Raw genomic sequence first — 16,995 nt, 5'->3', positions numbered from 1 at the left:
GCCATGTGATGAAAGTCAGTGTTAATAGAGGAAAAATAGAGTTAGTTACAGTAAGAACGAATAAAGACTAACGTACTGCGTTTAAGACAAGAATTTATATTCAGTTAATTTCCCTACAATTCAGATGTGGGATCTAAAAACAAAGAATATCGAAAAGAAAAGTGACGCTTCGTGCTGCAACGAGTCATGACGCTTAGTGCTGCGACAATTAATGAGTTAAAATATTTGTCCGGCCAACAAATTTCGAGGTTAGATTGGCGGACAAGAAACGTTCACGTACGTATCGGTTAGAGATTATTCGTAAATGCGTCGGTATGGATCCGAATAAGTTAAAAGTCATGCAATTAAAAGACATACTCAAGAGGCATAATTTGGCGACAAGTGGTCGTAAAGATAAACTGATTCGACGTATGCAAGAATGTGACCCCTCGGGAGGTTGGGTGAACAAAGCATCGAGAGTTAAAGAGAGTACTAAAGAAGAATTGAGCTCGGAAGAAGAAGAGAACTGCATTGTAATCCATGAGACGTCAACTGTATACGAGAATGCCGAGGAGGAACCACGTGTGGAAAAAGATGAGGCTGGCATGGTACTACCAACGGTGGAAAATAATGGCGATACAATTGCAAATTAAGAGACCGGCAGGATATACAACACGCCTCGAAATTCAATAAGAAATCTCAATCAACGGGAGATGGATCTTCTGCGGAGAGAAAGAGATATTATGGAGCGGGAAATAAACTTGTTAAGAAGAGAAAATAATATGCTGAAATCCACATCTTCATCAAGTGTGTCGTCAAATTCATCTCGTTTATCTATTAATATTAGAAATATCGGTGAGCTGTTGCCCGAATACAATGGATCAGGAGCTGATTTTATCAGATGGAAAAATCAAGTGCTCTTATTAAAAAATACATACGGTTTGGACGAGAATGCAGTCAGGATTCTTATTGGATCTAAATTGAAAGGAAAGGCCTTCGATTGGTATCATTCAAGTGAAGATCATCTCAGTTTAAATGTAAATAGTTTGTTAACTTCTATGACATCCATGTTTGATCAACGTCCTGCTAAACTTGAATTAAGAAAAGAATTTGAGGCACGAGAATGGCAAAAAAATGAAACTTTTGATGATTATGTATATAATAAACTTATCTTGGGCAATCGTGTTCCCATGGATAGTGATGAATTGGTTGACTACCTTATTGAAGGTATCCCATCATATACAGAACCAGGCACGTATGCAACGCTTTGTATCGGTGGAGGATTTGTTACGAGGATTCAAGAAGATAAGTTTAGAACCGAACAAGAAATACTTTTTAGCATCAAAGATGATAAATTTTAAATCATCAAATGAATCAACAACTAACAAAATGATTCAAATAAAAAGCAAAGCAGATCAGGGAACGAAAACTGTATCAAGAGGAGTTGTAAAGTGTTATGAATGCAATCAAGTAGGCCATTATGCTCGGGACTGCCCATCGAAGAAGCGAACCAGCCAAAACGCTACTTATCAAGCAAAAGATAAGCATAATAGTAAGCAAATTAGCCATGTCAATACGGCGCCTGTTGTGGACGACAGCCATACATCTCAGACAGCAAACGATCAGACAGCGGATGAAGTGTGTACTCCTGATACTGACGGTGAAAAAGACACGTCTATCTACTTTATGGAAACGGACCTGAAGCTTCAAGATAAATTCCAGCGTCAAATTGAATTGTGTATAACGAAGAAACCACTAGCATCGGTGGCACGGCTTGATTCGGGGTGTCCAGTGAATTTCATCAAAGAACAACTGGTCTGCAAAATAGAATGGCAACCGGCTACTCCGGAATGGCAGCGATACTACGGCATCAATAAATCAAGAGTCCCGGTGTTAGGAGTGATAAAGTTGTGTACTGTAATGGACAGCGATTCGCATATATTAGAATTTGGCATAGTATCGGATAGTGTAATGTCTGTAAATGTGTTATTGGGACGCAATGCTCTAAATGAATTCGGATACAGGTTATCGAAAAGTCCTAAGTTTGATAAAGCTTCGTTAGAAATAATGAGTATAGAGTTAGATGACGAATCTGTAATAAATAAACTTAATATTAATCCGAATACCACAGTTACAGACAGATCATCATTTTATAAGTTGTTTACAGAATATTATGTTAATCCAGCTCGCCCAGATTTTCCGGAAGTAAAAATTGAAGCTCGTATTGCAATAAAAACTAATCAACCGGTTCAATTCGGTCCGCGGAGACTCTCATATTGCGATAAAAAAGCGATTAGCAAAATAATTGATAGTTTGATAAATAGAGAAATTATAAGAAAAAGTTCATCCGAGTATGCATCTCCCATAGTGTTAACGCGCAAGAAAAATGGAGAAATTCGAATGTGTGTAGATTTTAGGGAGCTGAACAAGAACATGGCTCGTGACAACTTTCCGTTACACCTTATTGAAGATCAATTGAAAAGATTGAGAGGAAAAAAATACTTTAGTGTAATGGATTTAAAAGACGGATTTTATCATGTTGCTATGGCCAAAGATTCAATTAAATTTACTTCTTTTGTAACTCCAATGGGACAGTTCGAATATTTAGTCATGCCGTTTGGCTTAAAGATAGGGCCTCCATGTTTTCAGCGTTTTATTTGTGAAGTATTTGCGGAATTGTTAAAAACAGAATGTGTTATTATTTATATGGATGACATTTTAGTGGCCGCGGAAAGTTTGTCAGAGCACTTGCGAATATTACGAGCCGTTTTTAGTATACTGGTGCGAAATAAACTTGAAATGCGTATCGATAAGTGTTTATTTTTATATAATAAAATTGATTATTTAGGATATCGTGTAACAACCGAAGGACTAAACCCGACCGCTAACGGTATTTCAGCGATTCAGAGCTTTCCGGAACCTCAAAATATTAAAGCAGTTCACAGTTTCATTGGGCTAGCTTCATATTTCCGAAAATTCATACCTGGCTTTTTAGTTATTGCTAAACCTTTGTATCAGCTATTAAAGAAAGATGCAGTTTTTGAGTTTAATGATCGTGAAAGAAATGCAATTAAAATTTTGAAGGCCAAACTTGTAGATGCTCCTGTTCTCGCTATTTATAATCCAAAGGCATATACAGAACTCCACTGTGACGCCAGCTCAATTGAGTTCGGAGCCGCCCTCTTGCAAAGACAGTCCAATGGTGCACTGCATCCCGTTTTTTATTTTACTAAACGTACTACTGAGCCTGAGTCAAGGTATCACAGTTTCGAGCTCGAAACTCTCGCGATTGTAAATGCCCTGCGTAGATTCAGGATTTATTTGCAGGGTATACCGTTTATCATTATATCAGATTGCAATGCGGTTACTCAGACACTTGAAAAGCGAGACATTAATGCATGAATAGCCCGATGGAGCATTGAAATGCAAAGCTTTAACTTTAAAATAAAGCATAGGCCTGGTACTCAAATGCGTCATGTAGATGCTTTAAGTCGCTCTTTCGAAATGCTTGTTGTAGAGGACAATCCATTTGAGTGGAATTTAACTGTTGTCAAAGTCGAGATGCTCGAATTCATGAAATCTTTAAGAAGTTAGAAAAATCGGATGATTCACATTACGAATTAAGGAATGGGTTGATATACAAGAAACACGGAGGCAACTTGCTCTTTTTAGTGCCTGAACAAGTGGAACAGCAAGTTCTTTTTCACTATCATAATGAACGGGGACATGTTGGAATATATAAAATGGTTAAAGCCTGTTGCACCGCAGCCGGTGTACGGGGTCCGTCCTTCGGGATCCGATGGGAAAGGGCGATAAAGTTTAAATAAAGAAATACACTTCGTTTTTATTTGATTCTGCGTTATAATTCCTTCGCTTTCCTCAATTTTTCCTTGGTTGGTTCGGTGCGCGTTCCGGCGTTGTCACGCGTCTTCGGCTCCGCGAGGTCTCCTCTTTCACGGCACGCGACCGAACTTGAATCACTACGCGGTATCGTTCTACTACACAGACTCTGACGTGACTGCCCGCCCGTGACGGTCCGCGGTTATTTAATAGTGACGCTGGGCCTTGGCGTCATCGGGTTGCAATGCCGAACTTCGGTTGTTCGGCAAATGCAACCTTAGCGATTTCGGCAATAAGTTCTCGCAATTGTTTCTCTCTTTTATTTCTTATTATTTAATTGTTTAAAGAGGTTTGCTGATATCGCATCCTCCGATGTTATTTTATTACGAGATCTTATGCCGAAATGCTTTGCGTCATGTTCCGTGTTGTAACGGGATTCGGGTTACAACAAGCCATTCAGAATACATATTGGTTTCCTAATATACGCGCTAAGTGTGAATCACACGTACGTCAGTGTTTGAAATGCTTCTTTTTTACGCCACTATCCTGTAAAATAGAAGGACGGCTGCATCCGATTGACAAGGGTAACCTTCCCTTTAACACAATATATGTGGATCATTTCGGTCCGGTCGACCCACGCGTGTCTGTTAAGAAGCACATTTTTCTTGTAATAGATGCGTTCACCAAATATATTCGTTTATATCCCGTTAAAACTACTAGCGCTAAAGAAACTATTAGATGTTTAATCGACTACTTTCAAAACTATAGTATTCCTAAGATTATTATATCAGATAGAGGAAGTTCATATACTTCAACCAAATTCAAAGATTTTTTAGAATCGCGTGATATACAACATGTCAAAATAGCCACTGGATCTTCACAAGCAAATGGACAGGTGGAGAGAATAAATAGAATTATTGCGCCAATGCTTGCTAAGCTCTCAGATCCAACAGACGGTAAACCATGGTATCGAATGCTTGCTCAAGTCGAACATGCTTATAATAATACAGTGCATCGTTCTACCGGAAAAACTCCTTCAGAGTTATTATTCGGAATCAATCAACGCGGTACGGTTGACGATAAACTTAAAACATTAGCCCGTCATGAATTTGAGCAGCCTGTACGTGATTTACCTGGTATTCGAAGCGAAGCGTCTCAACAAATTGTTAAAAATCAAATCGATCAGAAGCAACATTATGATGCTAAACGAAAAAATCCACGTATTTATAAGATAGGAGATCTGGTCATGGTCCGTAATTTTGATAGTACTCTCGGCGCCCCTCGAAAGTTGATTCCTTATTTTAAAGAGCCTTATGAGATAATTAAAATTCTTCGAAACGACTATTATATAGTTGCTGACCCTAAGGGCCTCCAAAATACCCAGCGTCCTTACCACGGTACCTGGCAATCATCAAACTTGCGTCCATGGTTAAATGAGCACCCCTGACTTCATTTCGTAATTTTAGAATTATTCTCGTTACTAAGTTTTGTTTAAGAATTTATTTAACAAATAAGTATTAATACTCTTTAGTTTGTATAGATTCATGATTGTTTATTTTCTTTGTTGTATTCCATCTACCGGCCTAACTCCTTAATTAGTTAATCATCAAAGATACTGTTTATTTATTTTATAATTTATTTTTTGTTATCTTATTCCGTACTGTTCGAGGGCAAACCTCTTTGTCAGAAATGGCCGATTGTAGCATACGACATTCGTTAATTTTGTACACCGTATAATGCTACCATCGATGCGCGCGCCATCTGATGAAAGTCAGTGTTAATAGAGGAAAAATAGAGTTAGTTACAGTAAGAACGAATAAAGACTAACGTACTGCGTTTAAGGCAAGAATTTATATTCAGTTAATTTCCCTACATTTTTTATTATTTTTACTTTGAAATATTGTTACAGTATTAATTTATAGATTATTATTATTTTGTGTAATATACAATAATATTCTACTTATTTTTAAATGTACACACCATTTCGTAGAAAAAAATCTTTTTTTTTTAATTCTCTATGAATTTGTGCAAATATACTGTTTTATCTGTCTTGTGACTTCCACGTGTTGCTCGTGCCTCACTTTTCAAAATCACTTTTCAACTGAATTATATACTGCTAAATGTGCAAAAAATTGACATCTTTTAAGTATACCATTACATCATTCAAACATCAGTTTAACCAACCCTAAGGTTTAAAACTCTCCAAAAATTTGGTTTGTTCCAAAAACTTTTTTGGTTTTCGGCCACTTTTTCGAAATTTGGCTGCACTATGCGTCGCTTGGTTAGCAGGTTGGACTTCCTCGCCCCGCGCGTCGCATGATCAACGTTTCTCTCTCTCAGTACAGCGTCCAGTTTAGGATTACCTTTCCCGTCGCTGACCTCGCCGCAAATTCTGCTCCTGTATCTGCACCTTTCTCATTGTCCTATAGATTAGAATTTGTATTCATTCTCTACTTATATTCTTAAGTTTTATTTATTATTGTTATTAACATTAAGTTTTAAAAACGCAGTTTATTACTTTGGAAATGGAAAATTATTATCAGCAAGCGCCAGAATATGAAAAACAAATTTTTCAACAATATATCGACAAATGCAAGCCATTTTATGGTATAACAAATTTATCTTAATAATTAAAATTATACTAATTAGTAACGAACTAATTATTATAGGTAGCATTTTATGTTGGTTGGCAATGACGGGAATCAGCGTTATATTGACACCTGTATTTTCATCACAGTCATTTCCGAGTGAGGTGGAGTATCCGTTTGATGTGCACCGTCAACCATTGAAAACTATAATTTATGCGCATCATGTGTTAATTGCTTATCAATGTGTGATACAAGTTAGCACCAATACATTTCCTGCTCTTTTACTTTGGTTTATAGCGGCTAGATTTGATATTTTATCTGTTCGGTTTCGTAAAATGACAAACATGAAAGAATTGAAAAAATATACCCGCGAACATATTTCATTGCTCAGGTATACATATAATATATATTTTTCTTTATCACAAACAATAATTAAAAGATATAATTATTACGTTAAATTAATTATATTTGTTTTAATAAATAAAATTTTATAGATATGCAAAAGAAGTAACACATGCAATTCGTTATGTGGCATTATTGTGTGTGACTTTTAGTACTGGTGCTGTGATATTCGGGTATCTTACTTTTATAAGTGTAAGTATGATATGCTTACCTCTATGTAAAATTTTAAAATAGAATATAATTTTTATTTTTACATGCAAAGTACAATTACAAACTTCTGCTTTACTTAGAATCATTTATCTTTTGTTACAGTTGCGTCGCAGCAAATTGTTTGTGCATTCTTAAAAGAGAGAGCGAGAGCGAGAGCGAGAGAGAGAGAGAGAGAGAGAGAGAGAGAGAGAGAGAGAGAGAGAGAGAGAGAGAGAGAGAGAGAGAGAGAGAGAGAGAGAGAGAGAGAGAGAGAGAGAGAGAGAGAGAGAGAGAGAGAGAGAGAGAGAGAGAGAGAGAGAGAGAGAGAGAGAGCGAGAGAGAGAGCGAGAGAGAGAGAGAGAGAGAGAGAGAGAGGGGGAAGGGAGAGGGGGGAAGGGAGGGGAGAGGGAGGGAGAGAAGAAAAGAGAGAGAGAGAAAATTATTCTTGCACTTGTATATTTATTTATTTATTTATCCACATCCGTTTCCTGGACTTCCGCTTCCGATTCATTTTCCTTTTTTTTTTGATTTTTTTATTAATACTTATTTCTTCTTAACCTCTCATCTTTCTTATCTCTCTTAATATCTTTAACTACGTTTGTTCTTTATCTCTCTCTCAGCACTTTATTTACCATTTCTTGTTATCTTCTTTACTCCTCCAGTTCAAGCATGTTTCCTATACATGTTTTCACGTTTCAGTGAAATTGGAGGTTTCTGAAGGGAAGCCGCGTTGAGAGACAGTGTTATGTCGACGTTTTGCAAACATTGCAGTTTGCCTCAAGGCAAAAGCTCCGATACCGAGCTTACTTGTTACTAAATTGTCCTTATACAGGATGTCTCCAATCAATGTATTATCTTGGGTGTTGGTAGAAATTGTACAGACAAATAGAAATGTACTAATCCCGAGCCCCTATCATCAAAAGACTTAGGTATAACCGACGAGGTTCTGCACGCGCGATGCAAAACCGCCGAATTTGTAGAAGTTTGCCGATCAGATCATCGAAGAATTTCCAATCAACCGCAAAAATTTTTGAACGTTACGGTTGCCACTCACAATTCAGCTGATTGCTAGTTTTTAACTTAGTAACAGTTAGATATATTAACGACGGCCCAAATGTCGCTCTCCAGCAGAACGCATTTGTATTACTCAAGGTACGCATTTTCCGTGTTTGTAATATCACGTAAAACACTTATTCTGTATGAAAGAAATGCGACAATAAAGAAGACACAAATAACTCTATAAATTTTACTTTATTTAAATTCTCCACCAACTTCATCGTCGGTTTGGAAAACGAATACCAAGCTCTTGCCACGGTGCTACAAAAGTCCTACATCATGTTGTAAAACTTTCAACCGTTACAGAGAAAAAAATTAAAGTTTTTAAATGTAAAAGCGACCAAAAAGTTGTGTGCTAAGTGAACGCGCGATAGACTTCAAGAAGTGTTAGTTAAGGAGTATTAGCAACGTTTTTGGAAGTTCAATCTTAAATTTGTTTAAAATACAATATTTTGTAGTGAATTAATTGTAAATAAATTATAAATAAAATACTTGTAGGGTTCTTGATACAGTGTTGGCGAACTCTATTATTTCATTAACAAATTTTATGACGCAACGAAGCTTTGTTTACGCCAAACAGCGTATTTATTAAAAAAAAACATTTTATTATGGACTCTGAAAATCCGCATGGCGTTTATCCGGGCGCTTTTCAGTTTTGTTTGAAAATAATTATATGAGCAGAAGTAATAAAAAATACAATCGTATTTTTTATGCGTAAAGACTTATTTAACATGTAATAAAAAAAATGTGTAATATTTATATTAAAAAAAAAGAAGGATGGAAAGGTGTTATATCAAGAAAAACACTGACGCACGGACTTTGATGTTTTTTTCGCCGTCGAGTCCCACAAGCAATTAAACTCTTACAATCCGGTGACTCCTTTTATTTATTGTGATCGCCCGAACATTGATCCCGAACCGAACCGCGAGTAGGTCGATGCCCTAGTATCGCTTACGTTTTTGTTGTCAATCGTTTCAAAAGACAAGAGAACGCATCTTATATGAAAATAATAAAATATATAATTTTAGCGAAGTTGCTAACCGTTAGAATTCGATTCCTACATATTTTTATTGGTAATTTTCAAATTGGGTCGTATTTTCTACCTACTCAACTTAATGGAAAAATTTATGCCAATTTTCTCCGAAACCAACTGTCGCTTCTTTTAGAAGACCTGCCGTATCGATTGCGACAGATTATAATCTTCCAGCAGGCCAGTGCTCCGCCACACTTTTTGCATCGCGCGCGAGACGTGTAAACAATAATTTCGCGAATAAATGGATGGGACGTTCAGTCACATTGCCAGTATGTTTTCCGAATCTGAACATGCTGGATAATTTTGTTTGGAGCTATATTAAAACCCAGATAGAAAATATATAATTGTACAGTGCACGAGATTCGTAATTTAATTGTAGCGGCCTTCAATACGATCACGCTTGACATGGCGCAAAGAGCAATGCAGCAAACTGTTTGAAGAGCCAAACTTTGCTTACAAACACAAGGGCGGCGCTTCGAACAATTTTTGTATTAAACTTTTACAGTGGATTAATGTTACCGGGAATACTACATTTAAAAAAACGCACCAAGTTATTTACCTTAATTAAGGTGGTGTGAAAACGATAACGTTTTTGTATCATAAAATTATATAATGATTACACAACTCGGAAGCTTGTCTTGTTCACAAATCGTAGCCTCACTTTGCTCGCGCGTTATCGCCTCGTCTCGCTCGCCGTGAGTTAACTCCGCCCATTCCCTTTACAATATTCTTCAGAGTTATCGCGCACTTATTCAACACGCAACTTTCTTGTCACTCTTACGCCTAAATATTTTAATTTTTTCTCAATAACGATTGAGAATTTTGCAAAATGGTGTATGACATTTCTGTTTGTCTCTATCATACCTACCTACCCCTAAAATATTTATACATTAATCGAAGATACCCTGTATATCTTTTTTTTTTCCTCCATGGTGAAGGGAGAGAAACTGTGTGTTTTGTCGACTAATTATGTTAATTGATCAACTGGTCAATTAAAGTCAGCTTAAAACGGAGAGACATTTCCGAACACATGTTTATATAAAAAAATTGTCTTATTTTACCTTGTAGAATATGCCCTGAATTTTTTACATCAATTCTGGAACACCATGTATAGTCTGCATAGATAATTTTATATTAACAATAGTATATAATTTTCTTATTTATTGTTTATGAAAAAAAATTGCTCGAAGTACTGGAACATTTGTTTCTTATATAATGCAATGTGTTATATTATGTATATTACATTATATTAATTCTTATAATTCAATATTATTTTTATATTACAGTATTATTATGTTATTTTTATGTTACTCTTTTTTAGTTACATTTTTATGTTATTATAATAAACGTTATATTCTTATATTTTCTTAATTTATGTGTAACAGCGTCAACCATGGTCAGTAAAATGGACATTTCTCATGATAGCTTTTTGTGGTTTCGTGGAACTTTATATGTATGCTTGGCCAGCTGACAATGTATTGAGCATGGTTAGTAAGTAATATAATACAAAATATGTAAATTTTAACTTCAACTATAGTTTTCACAAATTTTTGTTAGAGTACTGACATAGCTTCAGCGGCCTACGAATCATTGTGGTACAACGATGTAAACGATTTAAATACACAAAAGATTTTGGTATATGTCATACTAAGAAGTCAGCATCCAGTCACTGTATCAGTTCCATGTGCATTGCCAAATTTATCTATGAAGTATTATGCATCAGTAAGAATTTTTATTATTTTTTTTTCTGAAACTATTAATTAAATTTATTTTAGATATAATTACTATTTTACATTAAAATATTTAATATTTTGTCAGTATATATCGACAGTTTTTTCTTATATGGCATTTGTACGTATCATAATGGAGCAAGAATAGAAAGAAGATTAGCCTTAAAAAAAAAACATACAGATTATATTTTTTTGAAACATTTGTTACGTAGAACTGCACATTATAATTATATGATTACATAATAATGAAATTAAATAAAACACAGAAATAATATTATGATTTATAAATAACCTATAAAATTAATTATGTTTGCTTATAATGTTTCGTCCAGACCATAAATAATGACAAAGAGTGGATAGGTCTGGGTAAACTAACTATTATATGTCAAAGCTCGCGTTAAAAATCGTGCACTTGAAATTCCAATTACACTAAAAAAGCTCGGATAAGAGTCAATGTTTTGGGGACACATTATAACGTTTTATTTTAGCTTTGCGAACGGTGATCTCTAATTTTGAAAAAGCAATGCGTTATCGCTTATTGTATTTCGCGCCTCTTCCTCCAGATCAGCATGTAGTAACCTCGCATTATACCGATGTTGCCACATTTTTCAACATAAAAGAAAATGCGCGCGCATGTCCCCCTGCGTCGCGCGTTATCATGTCATTCTTTTTCGTTGTGCCGATCAAGCCACATGTAGGTGAAAATTTTCGACGTCCAAGATAGGAAAAAAGAGAAGCAGATCTTCTGATCGCGAAAATAAAGAGTTGTGGAAGCGTATTAAACGTCTGAAGAAAAAATTATCTCACCGCATAACGGAAAATACAGATAGTCGAAGTAAGTATTTTTTGCAGGTTAGGTGGTCGAAGCACGGAATCCATTGAATGCCATTACGGGGATCCTCATACGTCTTGGCTTGGTCTGCAACCAATAGCCAAAAAGAAAAAAAAGAATTCATAGATACAATACGGTCTGCAACCGTATATCGTATGCTACTATACACCCAAAAGTCTTTTGTATTAGTTAGTTTCTCTGCCAGTTCCCAATAAGAATACAAAGTAAAACGGCCTATTTTTCTCAGGTCTTCTCCGTAAACGCCAAATCGAAATATCTCAGTCATGTGAGAGTCTGTATTCATCACAGGAGAGTAATGATGATCTCCCACCTGCGCCGGTGCAACAATCTCTGCCAGATAAGTTGCCGAATAAAGATATAAATACAGAAACACTTGCAGTTGCAGAGAATCATCCTCAGGAAGACACACAATTATCAGAAGATGTCCTTCAAGTAATGGGTGAACGTGTGGCACCTGAGAGGATCCCTGCGTACCCAATTCATAAAGATTTAGTGCTCAGAATCGAGGATATTTTAAAAAATGGTCTGCCAGAGGAGGAAAGAAAACAAATAATTAAAAAATTTCCTCCTCCAAGTAATTGCTTATCCATAGATCCCCCTAAACTTAACCTTGAAATTAAAGCAAGCGTGAGGAGGCTATAGTCAACAGAGATTCTCGGATAGTCCAAAAGCAAGAAAGAGTAGCAGCAGCAATAGCAAGCTCAGTCAGTCTATTATCCACATTGTTAAAGCTAGACCTACAGGAAAAACTGTCTATGGTAGAGAAGTTAAGTAACATTATTAGAATCCTAGCGGATTTACAGCATAAGAAATCAACGACCAGAAGGACTTTAATAATAAAAAACATTAACCAATCCCAAAAAGAAACACTAACCTTGTATTTGCCAGACGAATGGTTATTCGGTTTCAAACTAGATGAAAAAATTAAATCTACAAAGACTTTGGAATTATACCAAAAAAATCTCAAACCGTCAAAATTTAATACATCTTTAGAACCTTCAAAAAACTGGAAGGGCCCGCTTCGACGCCAATACCCGTCACAGAACAAATACAAGTACTCCCACAAGACGTCGAGCAGGCAGAAATCGGGGAAGTCTCAAGAACAAAAACATCGAACCCCGTCAAGGAAGCCAACGTATCACAAGAAGTAGAGGTAAACGTGTTAGCCGGAAGGCTAAAATGTTTCCAAAAGAATTGGGTACATATTACCTCGGACAAAACTATTCTGAGTTGGCTAGACGGTTACAAGATTTCGTTTCATTCTACGGTAAAGCAAAGAAAAGTACCAAAAGAATCAAATTGGTCTCCTAAGGATCAATCTTTAATCTCAAAGAATTTAACTCAATTAGAGGAAAAAGGTGTCATTACGTAAAAAACCAACATGATCAGTTTATCTCAAAAATTTTCTTAGCGGAAAAACCGGACGGTTCTCACCGAGTCATTTTAAATCTAAAAAAATTGAATGAATTTGTAGTCACGAATCACTTTAAACTCGAAGATCAAAAGACAGTGCGTGATCTTCTGATACCAAATTGGTTCTTAGCGTCTATAGACTTAAAAGACGCTTACTATCTCGTCCCGATTAACGAATCACACAGGAAATATTTGAGATTTAAATTCCAAAACGTATTGTTTCAATTTAACTGCTTACCGTTCGAGCTTTGCTCTGCCCCTTATGCTTTTACTAAGCTCATGAAGCCAGTGATATCGCACCTACGTAGTCAAGGTTTCCTTTCAGTAAACTATTTGGACAATTTTATGCTATTTGGAGATTCATTTGAGACGTGTAATGATAATGTTCATGAAACCTCTAAACTATTAATTATGTTAGGTTTTATTATTAATGAACAGAAAAGCAGATTAATCCTATCACAGAATTTAAAATTTTTGGGCTTAATGTTTAACTCTCAAAATATGTCAGTATCTGTACCACACAAAAAACATTTCAAAATTAAATCCAAAATAGGAAAATTTATGTCTCAAATCTTGTAAAATTCAAGAGTTCTCATCTTTTATAGGCTCGCTAGAATCGTGTTGTCTAACATTGAAATATGGGCGTGTTCACATGAGATCATCTGAGAGAAAACGTTTTCTAGCTCTCATGAAAAGTAAAGATGACTATGAAGCTATTATGTCGTTAAAAGATTATTTACAAATAGATTTAATTTGGTGGTACGTGAATATTGACAGAGCATTTAACTTTATCCATAATTTTAAATCGAAAATCGAAATATATACTGATGCATCCCTTTCGGGTTGGGGCGCAGTATGTAATAATATAAGTACTCATGGTTCATGGAACATTGAAGAAAAAAATCTTCATATTAATTATCTAGAGTTGTTGGCTGTATTTTTTGGTCTCAAATGTTTCGCCAAAGATCTTTGTAGTTGCGACATTTTACTACGTGTAGACAACACTGCAGCTATAGCTTACGTGAATAAAAAAAACAATATACGATTTCAAAAATTGAATGATTTAGCGCGACAAATTTGGGATTGGCGCGAGGAGAGACAGTTATGGATTTTTGCCTCTTATATAAAATCTGAAAACAATATTGAAGCGGATATAGAGTCACAACGTTTAGAACCAGACACAGAATTCTCCTTATCAGGAAAGGCTTTTAATAAAATCAATCGCGAATTAGGCTCACCGGAAATAGATCTTTTTGCGATAAGAACTAATGCTAAATATATGAAATACATAGCATGGAAAAGAGATCCAGATGCGTGGGCAATAGATGCCTTTACAGTCAGTTGGAAAGAATTCTTCTTCTATGCCTATTCGCCTTTCTCCCTTATTCTTCGCATTTTAAAAAAGATAAGACAAGAAAAATCAAAAGGTATACTGGTAGTTCCGCACTGGCTAACTCAGGCATGGTTTCCAGCCTATATGAAATCGCTTATTTCTGATCCACTTTTTATTAAACCAAACTTACATTGTCTGTCGACACCAAGTAACCAACTTCATCCGTTGTGCGACAGGATTACTCTGGTAGCAGGAATTGTATCAGAAATGCCCTGATAAAAAGACATGTCCCTGCAGAATCAACGGATATCATGATTGCATCTCTAAGCGACTCATCCATAAGACAATATGACAGCAGTTTGCGAAAATGGTGAATATACAATGCGAGTAAAAAATGAGACCCTTTCAATTTGAACATAGAAATGTTGCTGAGTTTCCTCACAAGAGAGTACAAAAATGGAGCGGCCTACTCTTCACTGAACACAACACGATCAGCAATAGCGCTGATTTTAGGACCGGAAGTTGGAGAACATTCCAGACTTAAAAGATTTTTTTAAGGGTATTTCCAGGCTGTGTCCTCCTTGCCCAAAATACAAAGTTACCTGGGATCCAGAATTGGTTCTAACTCTTTTAAGAAAATGGGGTCCTACCAAAAAACCTTTCTCTAGAAAGATTGTCTTACAAGTTGGTCACGCTGTTAGCATTAATAACAGCTCAACGGATGCAATCACTTACGCTAATTGATATTAGAAACATTGTTCAAAGAAATAATACCTTATTAAGATTCCAGACAGAATAAAAACTTCTGCTCTAAACAGAGTGCAACCCACTCTTGTCATTCCAGAGTTTATAAGCGAGAAGATTCTTTGTCCTGTGTCAGTTTTACAGCACTATTTAGAAGAGACAAAAGAATTAAGAGGTACAGAAAATAGACTGTTCATTTCTTTTAGAAAACCGCACAAAGCAATATCCAAACAGACCATAAGTAGATGGATTAAATACGTACTATACTGCAGTGGCATAGACACTTCTTATTTTTCTGCATATAGAACGAGACATGCTTCTACCTCCCTAGCAAGTAGAGAAGATATCAATATTGACTCAATTTTAAAAGCTGCTGGTTGGACACAAAGATCTAACACTTTTGCAAGGTTTTACAAAAGAGATACTATAGGCGATAAGACGACCTTTGCACAAGCAATTTTAAGCAAACAAAGCAGATAATTAAAATTTTTATAATCTTCTTTTTTATAGCTATACCACTGTGTTAATAATTTCGTCTTAAAAAAATAAATAATTAAATAATAATAATAGTAATATTAAATAAATAATTAGAAACAGGATCCACTTCATAGTTTATTATGGAACAAAACTTCTTCAACCCAACAGTATGACTCTTTAAACAACTACATGCTGATCTGGAGGAAGAGGCGCGAAATGCAATTTATGGATTGAACGAACTTACCCGTAAGTGAAGTTCGATCCAGATTGTATGAGCGTCTCTTCCGAAAAGATCAGTCGCTCTCAAAAAGAAAAAAAATATATATATTTATACATATATAATAATAATTTATCCCATCGTCAAAATGTTGATTTTCGACTACCCTGCGTACTGTTGGATATTCTCTTTGAATGAATGACATGATGGCGCGCGACGCAGAGAGACATGCGCGCGCATTTTCTTTTATGTTGAAAATTGTGGCAACATCGGTATAACGCGAGGTTCCTACATGCTGATCTAGAGGAAGAGGCGCAAAATACAATCTGGATCGAACTTCACTTATGGGTAAGTTCGTTCAATCCATAAATTATCGGGAATAAAAGAATTTCTTAAGAAATAAAAATGATAATATATTTATAAATTTAGTTTCTGTTTGGACAAATCAGAATATAATATACAGAGTGTTTCAGCTCATGTGTAAAATCCTATACAGATAAGTAGGTCTTGGGGAGATAAGTAAAAAAGTTTTTTAACGTTTTAAAAAATTCTTAATAACTATTGTTTTTCTTATCTCCCCAAGACCTACCTATCTGTATAGGATTTTACACATGGGCTGAGATACCCTGTATAATAGTAATAAAAACCTCTCTTAGCATATATGCGAATTTACAATTGTGTGATTTTATGGAGCAGGTATTGTGCAGAAGTTTTTAAATTTACGCTATAAATGGCGGAGAGAAATCCCACAATTCGGAGAATACGATTCTTATGCTCTTTCGATTTAAGCCGAAAATCTCAAACCTCCGCACAAATCTAACTGCACTTTAACGCAAATGTATTAACGTAAAATACTATACACTAATCGCAAGATAACGCAAATAAATAAACGCGAAATACTAATTACTAATCGCAAATACGTCACACCCAGCACGATGTCTGCACGATTGCACACACAATGTTCCACACAAAAATTTGCCGCTAAACCGCCGCACCTATGAGTAAGACTATTGCGGCGGGTGACGCTTACGTAGCCTTCGACTGATTCGACGTGATCCCACGAAAATGACGACTCCTAATCCGTCGTCGGGTACTGTCCCTCGGCGACTGCGATCTTCAACCGTTGTCTGGTACAAACGGT

General features: G+C 35.9%; 1 protein-coding gene across 1 annotated transcript; it reads left to right on the top strand.

Moving 5' to 3' along the window:
• The first annotated feature begins 6,485 nt into the window (after positions 1–6,485).
• LOC139102397 (odorant receptor 4-like) lies at positions 6,486–12,576 on the top strand. The gene is made up of 5 exons (XM_070656259.1): positions 6,486–6,798; positions 6,902–7,001; positions 10,473–10,574; positions 10,645–10,809; positions 10,906–12,576. Exons 1-5 carry the CDS (start codon positions 6,512–6,514, stop codon positions 10,963–10,965), a joined length of 714 nt encoding a protein of 237 aa, XP_070512360.1. The 5' UTR covers positions 6,486–6,511; the 3' UTR covers positions 10,966–12,576.
• The last annotated feature ends 4,419 nt before the right edge of the window (positions 12,577–16,995 follow it).

The sequence above is a fragment of the Cardiocondyla obscurior genome, linkage group LG05 (assembly GCF_019399895.1).
Source record: "Cardiocondyla obscurior isolate alpha-2009 linkage group LG05, Cobs3.1, whole genome shotgun sequence".
NCBI classification, from domain to species: Eukaryota; Metazoa; Arthropoda; class Insecta; order Hymenoptera; family Formicidae; genus Cardiocondyla; species Cardiocondyla obscurior.
The sequence above is the reverse complement of the archived record's forward strand: the minus strand, read 5'-3'. Positions and strand labels throughout refer to the sequence as shown.